The sequence below is a fragment of the Ranitomeya variabilis genome, chromosome 1 (assembly GCF_051348905.1).
Source record: "Ranitomeya variabilis isolate aRanVar5 chromosome 1, aRanVar5.hap1, whole genome shotgun sequence".
Classification (NCBI taxonomy): domain Eukaryota; kingdom Metazoa; phylum Chordata; class Amphibia; order Anura; family Dendrobatidae; genus Ranitomeya; species Ranitomeya variabilis.
In genome coordinates this window covers 300,412,775-300,429,509 of record NC_135232.1, presented here as the reverse complement: position 1 = coordinate 300,429,509, position 16,735 = coordinate 300,412,775, and the positions used below count along the sequence as shown (strand labels likewise).

General features: G+C 44.1%; 1 protein-coding gene across 1 annotated transcript in view; it reads left to right on the top strand.

The window, feature by feature from the left end:
- Nucleotides 1-5,354: 5,354 nt before the first annotated feature.
- The window catches only part of LOC143794439 (uncharacterized), a 72,041-nt gene continuing 60,660 nt past the window's right edge, over nucleotides 5,355-16,735 (top strand). Inside the window, exons 1-4 of the mRNA XM_077280962.1 lie at nucleotides 5,355-5,393; nucleotides 5,473-5,526; nucleotides 5,684-5,879; nucleotides 11,344-11,708. Coding sequence (XP_077137077.1) covers nucleotides 5,355-5,393; nucleotides 5,473-5,526; nucleotides 5,684-5,879; nucleotides 11,344-11,708 — 654 coding nt within the window. The remainder of the gene's footprint in view (nucleotides 5,394-5,472; nucleotides 5,527-5,683; nucleotides 5,880-11,343; nucleotides 11,709-16,735) is intronic.

Below are 16,735 nucleotides of genomic sequence, written 5' to 3'. Positions count from 1 at the left end.
CGCTACAGTAAGCGCTGTCCCCCCCACATGGTGCTGAAGCCGGTATTCATATCTTCCCTGTAGCAGCGTTTGCTATAGAGAAAATATGAAGAATAGTGTTAAAAATAAAGATCCATGTGTCCGCCGCCCCCCCACCCCCTGTGCGCCCCCCCGCTGGTCAGAAAATACTTACCCGCTCCCTCGCTCCTTCCTGGTCTGGCCGCGCCTCCTACTGTATGCGGTCACGTGGGGCCGATCATTTACAATCATGAATAGTCGGCTCCGCCCCTATGGGAGGTGGAGCCACATATTCATGACTGTAAATGATCGGGCCCACGTGACCGCATGCAGGAGAAGCCGCGGCCAGACCAGGAAGCAGCAAGGGAGGCGGGTAAGTATTTTCTGACCAGCAGGGGGGGCGCACAGGGGGTGGGGGGGGCGCACAGGGGGCGGGGGGGGGCGCACAGGGGGTGGGGGGGCGCCGGACACATGGATCTTTATTTTAAACACTATTCTTCATATTTTCTCTACAGCAAACGTTGCTGCAGGGATGATATGAATCGCAGCTTCAGCACCATGCAGAGTGGGTACCACACGCTCCGTGTGGTACCCACTCGCCATACGGGCGGCACACGTGTGCCGCACGTATGGCCTCCGTGAGTTCCCAGGCACACGGACACGGATAACTCCGGTACCGATTTATTCCGGTACCGGAATTATCTGGACGTGTGGGACAGCCCTAATGTGCAGACGGCCACAGCTCTCCTGACTTGAATTTGACAGCGTCATATATTGCTATGAAGCTGTAACATTGGGGTTGAGAGAGCTGTGTTCTGTCTGTACATTACAGTCCGATCTTGGACCGATATGCACAGAGGTTTCAATGAGCCCTAAGACATTTGCTTGTTTGTTAAAAAATAATGCTCAGATTTCATAATTTCCAGTATATTTTTTTTTTGCTACTGCTGATCTTCCATTCCTTGTATTCCAAGTTTCAGTGTAAGGGCTCGCTCACACTGGCGTATAATATGGAGGAGTGCAATGCGAGAAAACATCGCACTGCACTCAGACCAATGTTATTCAATGAGTCAGTGATTATCTGCAAGTTTTTCCCTCAGATCTAATCGGAATGAGAAAAAAAATCGCAGCATGCGGACTAGACTCTCCAATGCAAGTCAATGGGTCAGAGAAAAAAAAAATTACTCAGGCATCTCAAAGGAACCGCAAAATGTCATCAGCCAAGTACAGTAAATTCACAGGCAGAACTGTCAGAATAGATAGATAGAATATACAGATATACAGAATAGATAGATGATAGATAGATAGATAGAATAGATAGATAGATAGATAGATAGATAGATAGATAGATAGATAGATAGATAGATAGATAGATAAATAAGATAAATAGAATAGATAGGACAGATAGAATAGATAAATATACTGTAGATATATAATTTCACAAGTCTCCTACATATAATAAACTTGCACTCTTTAATTCCTTTCATGTGGCACTAAATTATGTTTTGTTTAGCCTTATTTAACCTAATAAATAAATAATAAAAAAAATACATGTGAATCCCCTTATTTTTAATAACCAGCAAAGGTAATGCAGGCAGATGTGGGCAGGGAAGGTCCATGGTTATGGGGCCTTTCCCAGCCTAAAAACACCAGCCTGTAGTTGCCCCAGAAGTGTTGCATCACTATGCTCCAATTACTATCCCAGTATTCAAAAGGATGTGACCATACAGCCTGCCATCCAGCAGAGACATTGAGCAGCATCTGCTACCACTGCTCAGTGTCTCCCTGTGAACTCGTATTCCCTGTCTGACAGCTCTGCAAGCATGAGAAAGTTCTCCTGCTCGCGGTGTTGTCAGGCAGATCCTGGAAGTTCAAAGACAATGATCTCACTTCACCTATCTGAGGTCAGCGCGAGCACCATGGGAAATTTCCCACTGCACTTGCTCTGACAACAGAAAGGTGAAGTGAGCTCATTGGCTGTGAATTCCCAGGACCTTTCTGACGTCACCGCCAGTATGTGAACTTTCTCACACTCGCGGTGCCATCAGACAGAGAATAGGAGTACACAGGGAGATACTGAGCACACGATGCTCAGAGTCTCTGCTGGATGACAGGCTGTATGGTCGCATGATGCAACCATGCAGCCTGCCATGTAGAATTAGCAGTGCTAGACCCGTTCTGGGACAAATGGATTTTATCTTCTCTGCGGAAAGGTGAGGAATATTTTTGTTTGTTTTTCAACCTCTTTTGCAGACAACAATGGCATTGGTGGAATGGGCGAGGTTGTAAACCATTATTTCTTATATTTAGGGACTCTGTAGCAATGGGGTCTGTTCCACAGGATTGGCGCATAGCAAATGTGGTACCAATGTTCAAAAAGGGCTCTAAAAGACACAAAATGAGAATGCTGGGTCTGGGGGACAATGTATGTAAATGGGTAACTGGCTTAGTGATAGAAAGCAGAGGGTGGTTATAAATGGTATATTCTCTAACTAGGTCGCTGTGACCAGTGTGATACCGCAGGGTGTCGGTGTTGGGGGCCTATTCTCTTCAACATATTTACTAACGATCTGGTAGAAGGTTTAGGCTACTTTCACACTAGCGACGAGCACTGCAGCGCACCGACGCATAGTGTGGAAGCGCCGCACAACGGGGGCAGCGGATGCTGTTTTTCAACGCATCCGCTGCCCCATTGTGAGGTGCGGGGGGGCGGGGGCGGAAATGCTGCAGACAACACACCAAAAAACGTTACAAGCAACGTTTTTTGGTGGCGACGGTCCAACGCAACACAACGCAACCGTCGCACGACGGTTGCGACGTGTGGCAATGCGTCGCACTGCATCGCTAATGCAAGTCAATGGAGAAAAAAACGCATCCTGCAATCACTTTTGCAGAATGCGTTTTTTCTTCAAAACGACGCATAGCGACGTGCAGTGCACGACGCTAGTGTGAAAGTAGCCTTACATAGTAAAATGTTGATATTTGCAGATGATACAAAACTATGTAAAGCAGTCAATACAAGAGAAGATAGTATTCTGCTACAGATGGATCTGGATAAGGCTACGTTCACATTAGCGTTTTTGGGCGCAGCGTCGTCGATGCATGCCGACGCATGCGTCATGCGTCCCTATCTTTAACATGGGGGGGCGCATGGATGCGCCGGTATGCGTTTTCTAGCGTTTTACGACGCATGCGTCGTTTGGGCGCACCAGACAGGGCGCGGCCGACGCTACATGTTGCAGTTTTCCGGCGTCATATTATTTAAAAAAAACGCATGCGGCGCACTTGCATCGTAAATGCGCCAAAAAACATTACTGTCTATATAAAATGCATAGGGCGCAAGTGCCTGCGTCGACCCGCGTTGTTCGACGCATGCGTCTTTTGTTTAAAAAACAAGTGAAGTGTCTAGACGGTGTCTAGACAGTGACAAGACAACCCATAGATATAAAAAAAAGTGTTTTGCATTGTACACTCACTGGCCACTTTATTAGGTACACCTGTCCAACTTCTTGTTAACACTTAATTTCTAATCAGCCAATCACATGGCGGCAACTCAGTGCATTTAGGCATGTAGACATGGTTAAGACAATCTCCTGCAGTTCAAACCGAGCATCAGTATGGGGAAGAAAGGTGATTTGAGTGCCTTTGAACGTGGCATGGTTGTTGGTGCCAGAAGGGCTGGTCTGAGTATTTCAGAAACTGCTGATCTACTGGGATTTTCACGCACAACCATCTCTAGGGTTTACAGAGAATGGTCCGAAAAAGAAAAAAAATCCAGTGAGCGGCAGTTCTGTGGGCGGAAATGCCTTGTTGATGCCAGAGGTCAGAGGAGAATGGGCAGACTGGTTCGAGCTGATAGAAAGGCAACAGTGACTCAAATCGCCACCCGTTACAACCAAGGTAGGCCTAAGAGCATCTCTGAACGCACAGTGCGTCGAACTTTGAGGCAGATGGGCTACAGCAGCAGAAGACCACACCGGGTACCACTCCTTTCAGCTAAGAACAGGAAACTGAGGCTACAATTTGTACAAGCTCATCGAAATTGGACAGTAGAAGATTGGAAAAACATTGCTTGGTCTGATGAGTCTCGATTTCTGCTGCGACATTCGGATGGTAGGGTCAGAATTTGGCGTAAACAACATGAAAGCATGGATCCATCCTGCCTTGTATGGAGCATCTTTGGGATGTGCAGCCGACAAATCTGCGGCAACTGTGTGATGCCATCATGTCAATATGGACCAAAATCTCTGAGGAATGCTTCCAGCACCTTGTTGAATCTATGCCACGAAGAATTGAGGCAGTTCTGAAGGCAAAAGGGGGTCCAACCCGTTACTAGCATGGTGTACCTAATAAAGTGGCCGGTGAGTGTATTTCACTTGCCTGCAGGATAGTACACAAGACACAGCTCTGCCTTCAAGAGATGTAAGTATATAATTTCTCTGCCCATTATTTTTTTATTGTTTGCAATGGTTTTTCTTTGTTATTTTTTTTTATGTGTTTTTTTTTTTATTGCAATTTATGGAGGTTTATTTAATGTTTATTGGGTTGTTCTGTACTTTAATGCGGCTGTGCCATTGTGGTTTTTTTTTTATTGAAATTTGTGTTTTTTTCTCTGGGTCTGATGTATTTCTGTTGTTATATTTTACCGTATGGCGTTTTCTTGGCTCCGGCCTTGTTGTTTTTTATTGTAATGTATGGCGGTTTCTACTGTATTTCCTTTTCTGTGCACTTTCTTTGTTTTTTTATGTGTGTGACTTTTTTAATTTTTTTATTTCAATTTATGGTGGTTTATTTAATTTTTATTGGGTTGTTCTGTACTTTAATGCGGCTGTGCCATTGTGGGTTTTTTTATTGAAATTTGTGTTTTTTTATCTGGGTCTGATTTATTTCTGTCGTTATATTTTACCGTATGGCGTTTTCTTGGCTCCGGCCTTGTTGTTTTTTATTGTAATGTATGGCGGTTTATACTGGATTTCCTTTTCAGTGCACTTTTTTTTTTGCAATTTTTAAAAAAAAGAAAAAAGGTATATGTGTTTCTTATTTTTTTTAAGTAAGGGGCTGTTGTATTGCAATTGATTTTTTTCTTTTCTGGGACTGGTATTCTGCTTTTGCTATACTCTGGCATTGTGTCGGCTCTGCCATTGATTTTTATTTTAATGTATGGCGGTGTGGTGTATCTGCAATTGCTCAGCGATTGTTCTGTTGGCATTGTCCTATGAGTGCACTGTTCGTTGTTGTCGTAATTTTATGTAGGGTATTTTTGCTGTTTTCTTCTATGTGGCTGCGTATTTTGCATTGTGTAAATGTAATAATTTTTTCCACTTTTCCTTGCAGAATTATCTTGGTCAACAAAAAAAATGGCCACAGAGTCAAGCAACACCTCACAGGGCAGTAAAGTGAGTACATTATCTAATGTTGGTCAGTATTCAGTGTCATTTGTACACGTGTCATTTAACTTTTTTTTAAATTTAACAGAGTTCTTCAAGTGAAGAGGAAGAAACCCAGCAGGTTCAGCGACCTCGGGGCCAAGTTGCGGTGGCAAGACGGCGAGTAAGTATTTTTTAAAACAAAATTTGGAATGTTATTTATTTATTTATTAATTTTTTTTCAGTATATTTTTTTGGGGGTGGGGGGGTTAGCAATTTTTATTTAGCTTTCAAACATTAATGTCTTTCTTTTATTCTAGGTTTCACGATGGGAACAAGAGGAGGGGGTCGACATAGATCTCCTCATCACCTGTATCCAGGAGCGAGTCCCGTTGTGGGACAGCCGTGACCCCCAGCACTCGGACCAAGTGGTGTTGAGGCAGCTGTGGAACGAGGTTGGCCAGTCGCTGTGGGATGGCTTTGACAGCGCTTCTGCAAAGGACGAGGAAGAGTTTCGTAAGTATTGTAGAAACGCAGCTCTGACCCATCAGGCCAAGATCACACAACCGTGTGTGATGTGATCAACTCCTGCAAGTTGGTTGCATCGCACACAGTTGTGTTATCATGGGAAAATGTACAATTTCTAACCTTTTTTTTTGCTTTCACAGTCAAAAAATTGAGAACAAGATGGCGTTCCATGAAGGACCGTTTCAATCGGGGCCTGCGAAAGGAGGAGGAACAGGCTGGAAGTGGTGCTACTGCGGCAAGGACAACTACATATAAATATAATAGGCTGCTTAACTTCCTGAGACCGGTCCTTGCCCGCCGAGCATAAGTATTTGGTGTACCGATTCTAACGCATCGGGTATTGTATAATATGCATGTCCTCGTAGTATATTGCCCAGCCACGTAATATATTGCCCAGCCACGTAGTATATGCCTAGCCATGTAGTATATTGGCCAGCCACGTAGTATATTGCCAAGCCACATAGTATATTGCCCAGTGACGTAGTATACAGCACAGAGCCACGTAGTATATTGGACAGTCACGTTGTATATTTCCCAGTGACATAGTATACAGCACAGAGCCACGTAGTATATTGCCCAGCCACGTAGAATATCGCCCAGTGACGTAGTATATTGCCCAGCCAGGTTTGTCACAGCTTAAAAAAAATAACATATACTCACCTTTCCGCGGGAGCCCGTGTAGTCCACAGCAGTTTCCGGTCCCAGGGTTGGTATGAGCGCATTGAGCGCAGGACCTGTGATGACATCTCGGTCACATGACCGTGACGTCATGGCAGGTCCTTCTGCCACCGTAAAAGATGGCGGCCGGCGCAAACGCCTACGGAGGGTGAGTATAGCAGGTTTTTTATTTATTTTTTTATTTTTTACATTACATTTTTTAATATTGATGCCGCATAGGCAGCGTCAATAGTAAAAAGTTGGGGACACACAGGGTTAAGAGCGGCGGTAACGTAGTGCGTTACCCGCGGCATAACGCGGTGCGTTGCCGCCGGCCTTAACCCTGTGTTTAGCGATGACAGGGGAGTATGCGGGCGACAGGCACTGACTGCGGGGAGTAAGGAGCGGCCATTTTCTTCTGGACTGTGCCTGTCGCTGATTGGTCGCGGCAGCCATGACAGGCAGCTGGCGAGACCAATCAGCGAATGAATAACCGTGACAGAAGGACAGACAGACTGCCAGACGGAAGTGACCCTTAGACAATTATATAGTAGATAATTACATTGTGTTGTGTTATGTAATGTTAATTTTATATTCCACAGGAGGTGGCGAATGTGAAATGTTATTTTTTGTATACTAATGTTGTCCTTTTATTTTCACAGAACACACAGCAGCACACTCGAACCTGGTCGGCCATCTGGAGCGGTCCTTCATGAAGCGCCATCGGACCCGTCAAATCCATCCCACAGCGAGAGCAGGCATGCACCACACTCTGGAGAACCGGCAGCCAGTCCACCTGGTGTTCCCCTGTATGAGGCCTCAGGCGCTCCTTCTTTGGGGTATTCCCGCCAGCGTCAGCGGGCCTCGGACAGGCCGCTAATGCCCGAATATTTTCATTTGGGCACGGTTTTCCAAAACTGTTTCAAGGTGCTGGGAGATAGGATGGACACTGCTCTGGCCACTATCGACCGGCGCCTTGAATCAATGGAATCCGAGCTCATGAGGCCGACAAAACATTTTTTTAGTGCCATTGCAAAGGGCATGGTGGAACACCTTACACCGGAACTCCAGATCTCGGTGATGCAGGCCTGCAACAACGCCTATGTGAGTGCTCTGCAGCAGGCTAGGATCATGCAGTCAGCGACTACAATGCCTGTAGTACCAACGCTGGCTAGCATGACACCTAGTCCTGCTGCACAGCAACTCTACAGAGGTCCGGGTGCTGAGGGACGCCGCCACCAACACCATCGCACCGAGCCGCCGAGTCCTGCTCCTGCCAGGACCTCAAGCACCAGACGACGCCACACAAAAGAACACCAAGAGGGAGAGAGGCCCAATAAGAAAAAACGTACATCAGCGGCGGCTCCGGCTGCTCCAAATACAAGTCAAAGCACAAGGTCGGGATCAAGCCAGAGCAGGAGTAGCCAGAGCCAGTCCAGTACATGCAGAGTGTTGGTGCCTCCTCCCTCCCCTCCAGAGGTGGCAATGTCCCCACCGTCGGCAACTGTATGGTCCGAAATCCCCTCCAGTATAATGGAATACGGTTCTTCCTCCTCTTCCCACTCCCCAACAAGAAGCTATCAGTCCCCATTGATTGCTGACATCCCTTCCCCGTAATCTTTCCCCTTTTTTTTTTATAATGTTAAAAATAAAAAATGTTATGTTTAAAACCATTTTTATTTCTATTGTTCAAAATTCGTCGCCGGCAACACACACCGTGTGCCGTGTACACAAATCTTTTTATTTTTTACACTTCATATCTCCAATGTCAGACACTATTTTATCAATTGTTTAATCGCCAGCTTTTCTGTGTCTTTCCTGGAACTATGAGGTGTTAAAAACACAAAGAGCATAAAAAAATGTTATATTTTTAAAAATACAATAAGGTCATGGGTCAGGTGAGGTGGTAGCAATGGTCACGTGGCCAAGTGTCGCCAGTATTAGACTCAGGATGTATTTCAGCATCCTGAGTTCAATAGTTTGAACTCACTAGAGTTGAGCGAACATGATCGGCTCCCTCCTTGGCAAGCTATAACGCTTGCCGACTAGTTGCATATGGAACCCGGCTTCCTGGAGCGCGTCGGCTGATCAGCTTTTTTCCGCCGCCGCAGCTGCATGTGCCACGGCTGTGTGACAGGCACAACACATGCACAACACAAGCCTATTTGTTGGGCTCGCCATGCATGTATAGTGCCTGTCACACAGCCACGGCACTTGCAGCTGCGGCGGAAAATAGCTGATCAGCCGGCGCGCTCCAGGAAGCCGGGTTCCATATGCAACTAGTCGGCAAGCGTTATAGCTTGACAAGGAGGGAGACGATCATGTTCGCTCAACTCTAGAACACATGGCTATGTGACCATAAATGTGGTGGTTTTGCATAGTGTATTTGGGAACTGGTGATCACCTGAGTACATTTTTTGTGGTGTTGGACACTTTGACCAGGTATTAGGAAAATGGACATTGGAATAGTTTAAACATGGTTTTATTGACAACAACATTTGAAAAAAATGCGAAGCAGGTATTGAAAGTAAAAGCACAATAAAGTAGTTTTATTCAAAGCACAAGACAGTCGAAAATCTAGTTACATTACAAAATTGAAAGAACATTACATTATGCCACTTTGAACTGGTTTTAGCAAACATTGAATGGACACAATAGTGTAAAAGTCTTTTATTGTCATTACATTACAATCAAACAGGTACTACTTTATTTTATTCTAAGCACAATAAAGTTATTTTCAGTTAAAAGCACAATAAAGTATCACATTAAAACCTAAACACTACACCATTTCATCTTGCCATGACACACGCCCAATATCAGAAACAAAATAGGAAGCAAATCGATCCCTCATCTGCCCAATTTCAACAGTTGTCCTCAGAGGATGATGTTGGTAATCGGGCAATGGGTTTGATATGGGTTCATCTAGTTCCACGTTTGGTCTCTCTTTTGCCATAATATAATTGTGTAGAACCACACAAGTCTTCACCACCTCATCCACTGTCTCAATTTTGAGATTAATGGCGGATCCTAAAATACGCCATTTGGAGACCAGGATCCCAAAGGCGCACTCCACAGTTCTTCTGGCCCTGGACAGTCTATAATTAAAAACTCTTTTGGTGTGGTCCAAGCCCCGACTGGAGTAGAGTTTCAGTAGGTTGGCACACATTTGAAATGCCTCATCCCCAACCACAACAAATGGCATTGCCGGGCCTTCTGTGTTGGGAAGAGGTCGTGGCTGGGGGAAATTAAAATTGTTCCTATATAACCTTAGGCCCATATCAGACTCTTTAAATGTCCGTGAGTCATTTGTACTGCCAAACGCTCCAATGTCCACGGCGATAAACCTGCAGTCCGCACCTGCAATTGCCATGAGCACGGTGGAAAAGTATTTTTTATAATTAAAGAACTGAGATCCAGTTCTTGCAGGCTTTGTAATCCGAATGTGCTTCCCATCCACAGCTCCAATGCAGTTCGGGAAAGAACAAAGTTGATCAAATTTTTGGGCGTTGGCCTCCCATAATTCTGTTGTTGGGAGGGGTAAAAATTAATCCCGGAGATTGTCCCACAAAACACGGCATGTGTCGGCAACAATTCCTGAAAGTGTGGAGACTCCAATCCTAAATTGAAAATGCAGGGATCTTAAGGTCTCTCCGGTAGCCAGGAAACTGCCAAACAGATGAATTAAAAAATTTCATTAAGTACATTGAAAAAAAAACAGAATTTAAAAAAAAAATAAAAAATTACATTGCTGAACATATGACAGGCGTTTACATTGCAATATAACGTACCATAGGGTCACCAGCAGCCGTTCCTCTGCAGAAATTGATCTCCGTAGCTGTGTGTCCTGCCTGGTAATGGCTCCTTCCACAAGACGCAGCAAATAGCGGAAACTGTCTTGAGACATCCTGGTAAATTCGAAATATTTTTCACGATTGTCATTCAACTCACCAAACAAGCAATGGTAGGCTCCACGGCTCTCCCGGACTTCAACTATAGGGTGTAGCCAAAAGCGCCCATGACTCCTTCTCCGTTTTTCTCTTTTCCTTTGTTCGTAATAGGCAATAGCATAAGCATTAGCCAAGGCAAAATCCAACTCCATATTCATGTAGATACTCTCCATGGGACGCTCCATCTTGATGCTGGAAACACAAGCAAAATGGGAGGAATTCATCTTTGCCAGGGTATATATACACAAATTCCATTACACCCACCCTCTTCTATCCATTGGTGGTCTTTACCTAGTGTCTAGACACTTTTGGGGGCTTTTTTTTCTTCAATTGTGTGAAGAATGTCATCATTTTAGGGTAACGCATGCGTCAAAAAACGCAAGCGTTGTCACAAAACGCAGTATTTTTCGACCCATGCGTTTAATGCATGCGTCAAAAAACGCTGCGTTTTGTATGCGTTTTTATATGCGTTTTGTGTTGCGTTGATCGTCTTGATCGTCTTGAAGGTACTAATCGTCTACATGACTCTCTCATTCTAGATCTTCTGAGCTTTGTCCTCCATCACAATTATTTTCTTTTTGATAGGGCATACTACAAACAGGTCTCAGGCGTGGCCATGGGCGCACGCTGTGCGCCGGCCTACGCAAATATTTTTCTTGGATGGTGGGAGGAGACTATTGTTTATCGTTCCCGGGGATTTCAGGACCATATTAAACACTGGTACCGGTTCTTGGATGATATCTTTCTTGTTTGGGTAGGTACGGAAACGGCCTGTGTACAATTCCTTAGGGAATTGAATGATAATATGCTGAATATCTTTTTAACATATTCTTGTTCTTTGGATTCAGCAATATTCTTGGATCTCCGTATTCGGATTGATGGCAACAGATTGGTGACAGATTTATTCCGTAAGCCCACAGCCACTAACAACCTTTTACAGTATCAAAGCTTTCATCCACTACACACTCGGAGGGGTATTCCTATCGGACAATTTCTACGGACCCGCCGCAATTGTACGACGGATGAGGATTTCCAACAGCAGGCAAAGGATCTAACTATGAGATTTCAACAGAGGGGATACCCTCGGAGGACGATATCGCAGGCTTTCCAGCGGGCTAGAACCTGGAATCAGACCTCTCTCTTGATGGCACAGCCTCGACCGCAAGAAACCACTGTGAGGTTCATCACGGAATTCAGTACCAACTGGCACCAGGTGAGAAACATTCTTGCAAAAAATTGGGACATCTTGACGTCAGATGCTCAAACTTCGACGTGTGTCAGTCCTAGACCCTTGATGACGGCTAAAAGGGCTCCTAATTTACGGGACATATTAACAAGGAGTCATTTTTCACGACCAGTCACTAGACTGAATCGTGGTATCCACCTCATTCTGGCACTTGGCCACTCTCTTCCCACTCCCTGTAGCGGTGGGATATGGGGTAATGAAGGGTTAATGCCACCTTGCTATTGGAAGGTGACATTAAGCCAGATTAATAATGGAGAGGCGTCAATTATGACACCTATCCATTATTAATCCAATTGTTGGAAAGGGTTAAAAAACACACACACACATGATTTAAAAGTAGTTTAATGAAATAAACACAGCGGTTGTTGTAATAATTTATTGTTCTCTCAATCCATCAGGAACGCCCTCGCTTGGAAAAATAATAAACGCACAAGATACATACCTTCTGGTGAACCGTCTCATCCCACGAAGTAATCCATCTGAAGGGGTTAACTAATATTACAGGCACGAGCCCTGCTAAATGCAGCGGTGCTCGTGCTTGTAATTCCCCGGCGAATGAATGAAATGTAGGTCATTGACCTACATTTCCTTCAGTCGCGGTGATGCGCCCCCTGGTGGATGTCCTCATATGACCTGGAGCGTGGGAAAAAGTTCCCAGGCTGCAGTTCATGAGAACATCCACCAGAGGGCGCCTCACCGCGACTCAATGTAAGTACAGATCCTGCTTTCCTTTCAGCACCCGGGGATTACAGGTACGAGCGAGTGGTTTATCGCAGCTCGTGCCTGTAATATTGGTTAACCCCTTCAGATGGATTACTTCGTGGGACGAGACGGTTCACCAGAAGGTATGTATCTTGTGCGTTTATTATTTTTCCAAGCGAGGGTGTTCCTGATGGATTGAGAGAACAATAAATTATTACAACAACCGCTGTGTTTATTTCATTAAACTACTTTTAAATCATGTGTGTGTGTTTTTTAACCCTTTCCAACAATTGGATTAATAATGGATAGGTGTCATAATTGACGCCTCTCCATTATTAATCTGGCTTAATGTCACCTTCCAATAGCAAGGTGGCATTAACCCTTCATTACCCCATATCCCACCGCTACAGGGAGTGGGAAGAGAGTGGCCAAGTGCCAGAATAGGCGCATCTTCCAGATGTGCCTTTTCTGGGGTGGCTGGGGGCAGATGTTTTTAGCCACGGGGGGGCCAATAACCATGGACCCTCTCCTGGCTATTAATATCTGCCCTCAGTCACTGGCTTTACCATTCTGGCGGAGAAAATTGCGCGGGAGCCCACGCCAATTTTTTCCACCATTTAACCCTTTATTTCAGCAGCTACAGCGCTGAAATTTTGCACATACACACTACTAACACTAGTAGTGTGGAATATGCAAAAAAAAAAGGGGATATGAGATGGTTTACTGTATGTAAACCATGTCTCATATCCTGTCGGGTTTGTGCAGGAGAAATGAAAAGCCGGCAATTGAATTACCGACTTTTCACTAACAGCGCTGCGTATTTCTCGCAAGTCACACTGCTGGTCCGTGTGGAATCCGTATTTTTCTCGCCCCCATAGACTTTCATTAGCGATTTTTTTGCGCAATACGCTGACAAACGCAGCATGCTGCGATTTTGTACGGCCGTAGAAAGCCATATTATACTGAACCGTAATATACGGCTAATAGGAGCAGCCCCATTGAGAATAATTGTGCCGTTTATTTTGCGAGTTTTACGGACGTAATTTCTGCGCTCTTACGTCCGTAAAACTCGCTAGTGTGAGGCCGGCCTTACTCTGCATACCAAAAGGTTTATTTCATTGTGGGCGGCTGTGCCTCATGTGTGTTTTTTATATCTAGGACATGCTGGGTTGCACCTTATGCGTTTAGTCCACTTATCATTTCTAGGAGCTGCTCATTTGCACCACTAGTATGCTCCGTATTTGTGGCTATTTTGGGGTGCAGCTATATATCCTTTTCTGACTCCAGCAGGGACTTAATCTATTTGCACGTTTCTCCATAATTACATGGACTGTCTGTGACCATTTTGAGCAAGTTTGGGGACGCCCTTATTTGGCTCTCTGATACAGGACCAGGGATCTGGTACAATACGGTATACTTACCTTGTCATGTTCTGGGGATATATAATATGGAATTGTTGATTGTTATTTAATTCGGATTATATATATATTTTCTTTGTTCTCTACAGTTTCATATATATGTGTATATATATATATATATATATATACAGTGGGGCAAAAAAGTATTTAGTCAGTCAGCAATAGTGCAAGTTCCACCACTTAAAAAGATGAGAGGCGTCTGTAATTTACATCATAGGTAGACCTCAACTATGGGAGACAAACTGAGAAAAAAAAATACAGAAAATCACATTGTCTGTTTTTTTATCATTTTATTTGCATTTTATGGTGGAAAATAAGTATTTGGTCAGAAACAAACAATCAAGATTTCTGGCTCTCACAGACCTGTAACTTCTTCTTTAAGAGTCTCCTCTTTCCTCCACTCATTACCTGTAGTAATGGCACCTGTTTAAACTTGTTATCAGTATAAAAAGACACCTGTGCACACCCTCAAACAGTCTGACTCCAAACTCCACTATGGTGAAGACCAAAGAGCTGTCAAAGGACACCAGAAACAAAATTGTAGCCCTGCACCAGGCTGGGAAGACTGAATCTGCAATAGCCAACCAGCTTGGAGTGAAGAAATCAACAGTGGGAGCAATAATTAGAAAATGGAAGACATACAAGACCACTGATAATCTCCCTCGATCTGGGGCTCCACGCAAAATCCCACCCCGTGGGGTCAGAATGATCACAAGAACGGTGAGCAAAAATCCCAGAACCACGCGGGGGGACCTAGTGAATGAACTGCAGAGAGCTGGGACCAATGTAACAAGGCCTACCATAAGTAACACACTACGCCACCATGGACTCAGATCCTGCAGTGCCAGACGTGTCCCACTGCTTAAGCCAGTACATGTCCGGGCCCGTCTGAAGTTTGCTAGAGAGCATTTGGATGATCCAGAGGAGTTTTGGGAGAATGTCCTATGGTCTGATGAAACCAAACTGGAACTGTTTGGTAGAAACACAACTTGTCGTGTTTGGAGGAAAAAGAATACTGAGTTGCATCCATCAAACACCATACCTACTGTAAAGCATGGTGGTGGAAACATCATGCTTTGGGGCTGTTTCTCTGGAAAGGGGCCAGGACGACTGATCCGGGTACATGAAAGAATGAATGGGGCCATGTATCGTGAGATTTTGAGTGCAAACCTCCTTCCATCAGCAAGGGCATTGAAGTTGAAATGTGGCTGGGTCTTTCAACATGACAATGATCCAAAGCACACCGCCAGGGCAACGAAGGAGTGGCTTCGTAAGAAGCATTTCAAGGTCCTGGAGTGGCCTAGCCAGTCTCCAGATCTCAACCCTATAGAAAACCTTTGGAGGGAGTTGAAAGTCCGTGTTGCCAAGCGAAAAGCCAAAAACATCACTGCTCTAGAGGAGATCTGCATGGAGGAATGGGCCAAAATACCAACAACAGTGTGTGGCAACCTTGTGAAGACTTACAGAAAATGTTTGACCTCTGTCATTGCCAACAAAGGCTATATTACAAAGTATTGAGATGAAATTTTGTTTCTGACCAAATACTTGTTTTCCACCATAAAATGCAAATAAAATGATAAAAAAACAGACAATGTGATTTTCTGGATTTTTTTTTTCTCAGTTTGTCTCCCATAGTTGAGGTCTACCTATGATGTAAATTACAGACGCCTCTCATCTTTTTAAGTGGTGGAACTTGCACTATTGCTGACTGACTAAATACTTTTTTGCCCCACTGTATATATATTTATAGAGGGCCTTGTATTGTACATCTTTATGCGGGCAAGGGTATGTGGTTGTTACTGTTTTTAATTGGTTTTATATTTTGTGCTGTTTGGTGTTCACATTAACCCCTTCACCCCCAAGGGTGGTTCGCACGTTAATGACCAGGCCAATTTTTACAATTTTGACCACTGCCCCTTTATGAGGTTATAACTCTGAAACGCTTCAACGGATCTTGGCGATTCTGACATTGTTTTCTCGTGACATATTGTACTTCATGATAGTGGTAAAATTTCTTCGATATAACTTGCGTTTATTTGTGAAAAAATGCATATTTGGCGAAAATTTTGAAAAAATTTCGCAATTTTCCAACTTTGAATTTTTATGCCCTTAAATCACAGACATTTGTCACGCAAAATACTTAATAAGTAACATTTCCCACATGTCTACTTTACATCAGCACAATTTTGAAGTCATTTTGAGGGGTCTATATGACAGAAAATACCTAAGTGTGACACCATTCTAAAAACTGCACCCCTCAAGGTGCTCAAAACCACATTCAAGAAATTTATTAACCCTTCAAGTGTTTCACAGGAATTTTTGGAATGTTTAAATAAAAATGAACATTTAACTTTTTTTCACACAAAATTTATTTCAGCTCCAATTTGTTTTATTTTACCAAGGGTAACAGGAGAAAATGGACCCCAAAAGTTGTTGTACAATTTGTCCTGAGTACGCTGATACCCCATATGTGGGGGTAAACCACTGTTTGGGCGCATGGCAGAGCTCGGAAGGAAAGGAGCGCCATTTGACTTTTCAATGCAAAATTAACTGGAATTGACATGGGACGCCATGTTGCGTTTGGAGAGCCCCTGATGTGCCTAAACATTGAAACCCCCCACAAGTGACACCATTTTGGAAAGTAGACCCCCTAAGGAACTTATCTAGATGTGTGGCGAGCACTTTGACCCAACAAGTGCTTCACAGAAGTTTATAATGCAGAGCCGTAAAAATAAAAAATCATATTTTTTCACAAAAATGATCTTTTCGCCCCCATTTTTTTATTTTCCCAAGGGTAAGAGAAGAAATTAGACAACAAAAGTTGTTGTGCAATTTGTCCTGAGTACGACGATACCCCATATGAGGGGGTAAACC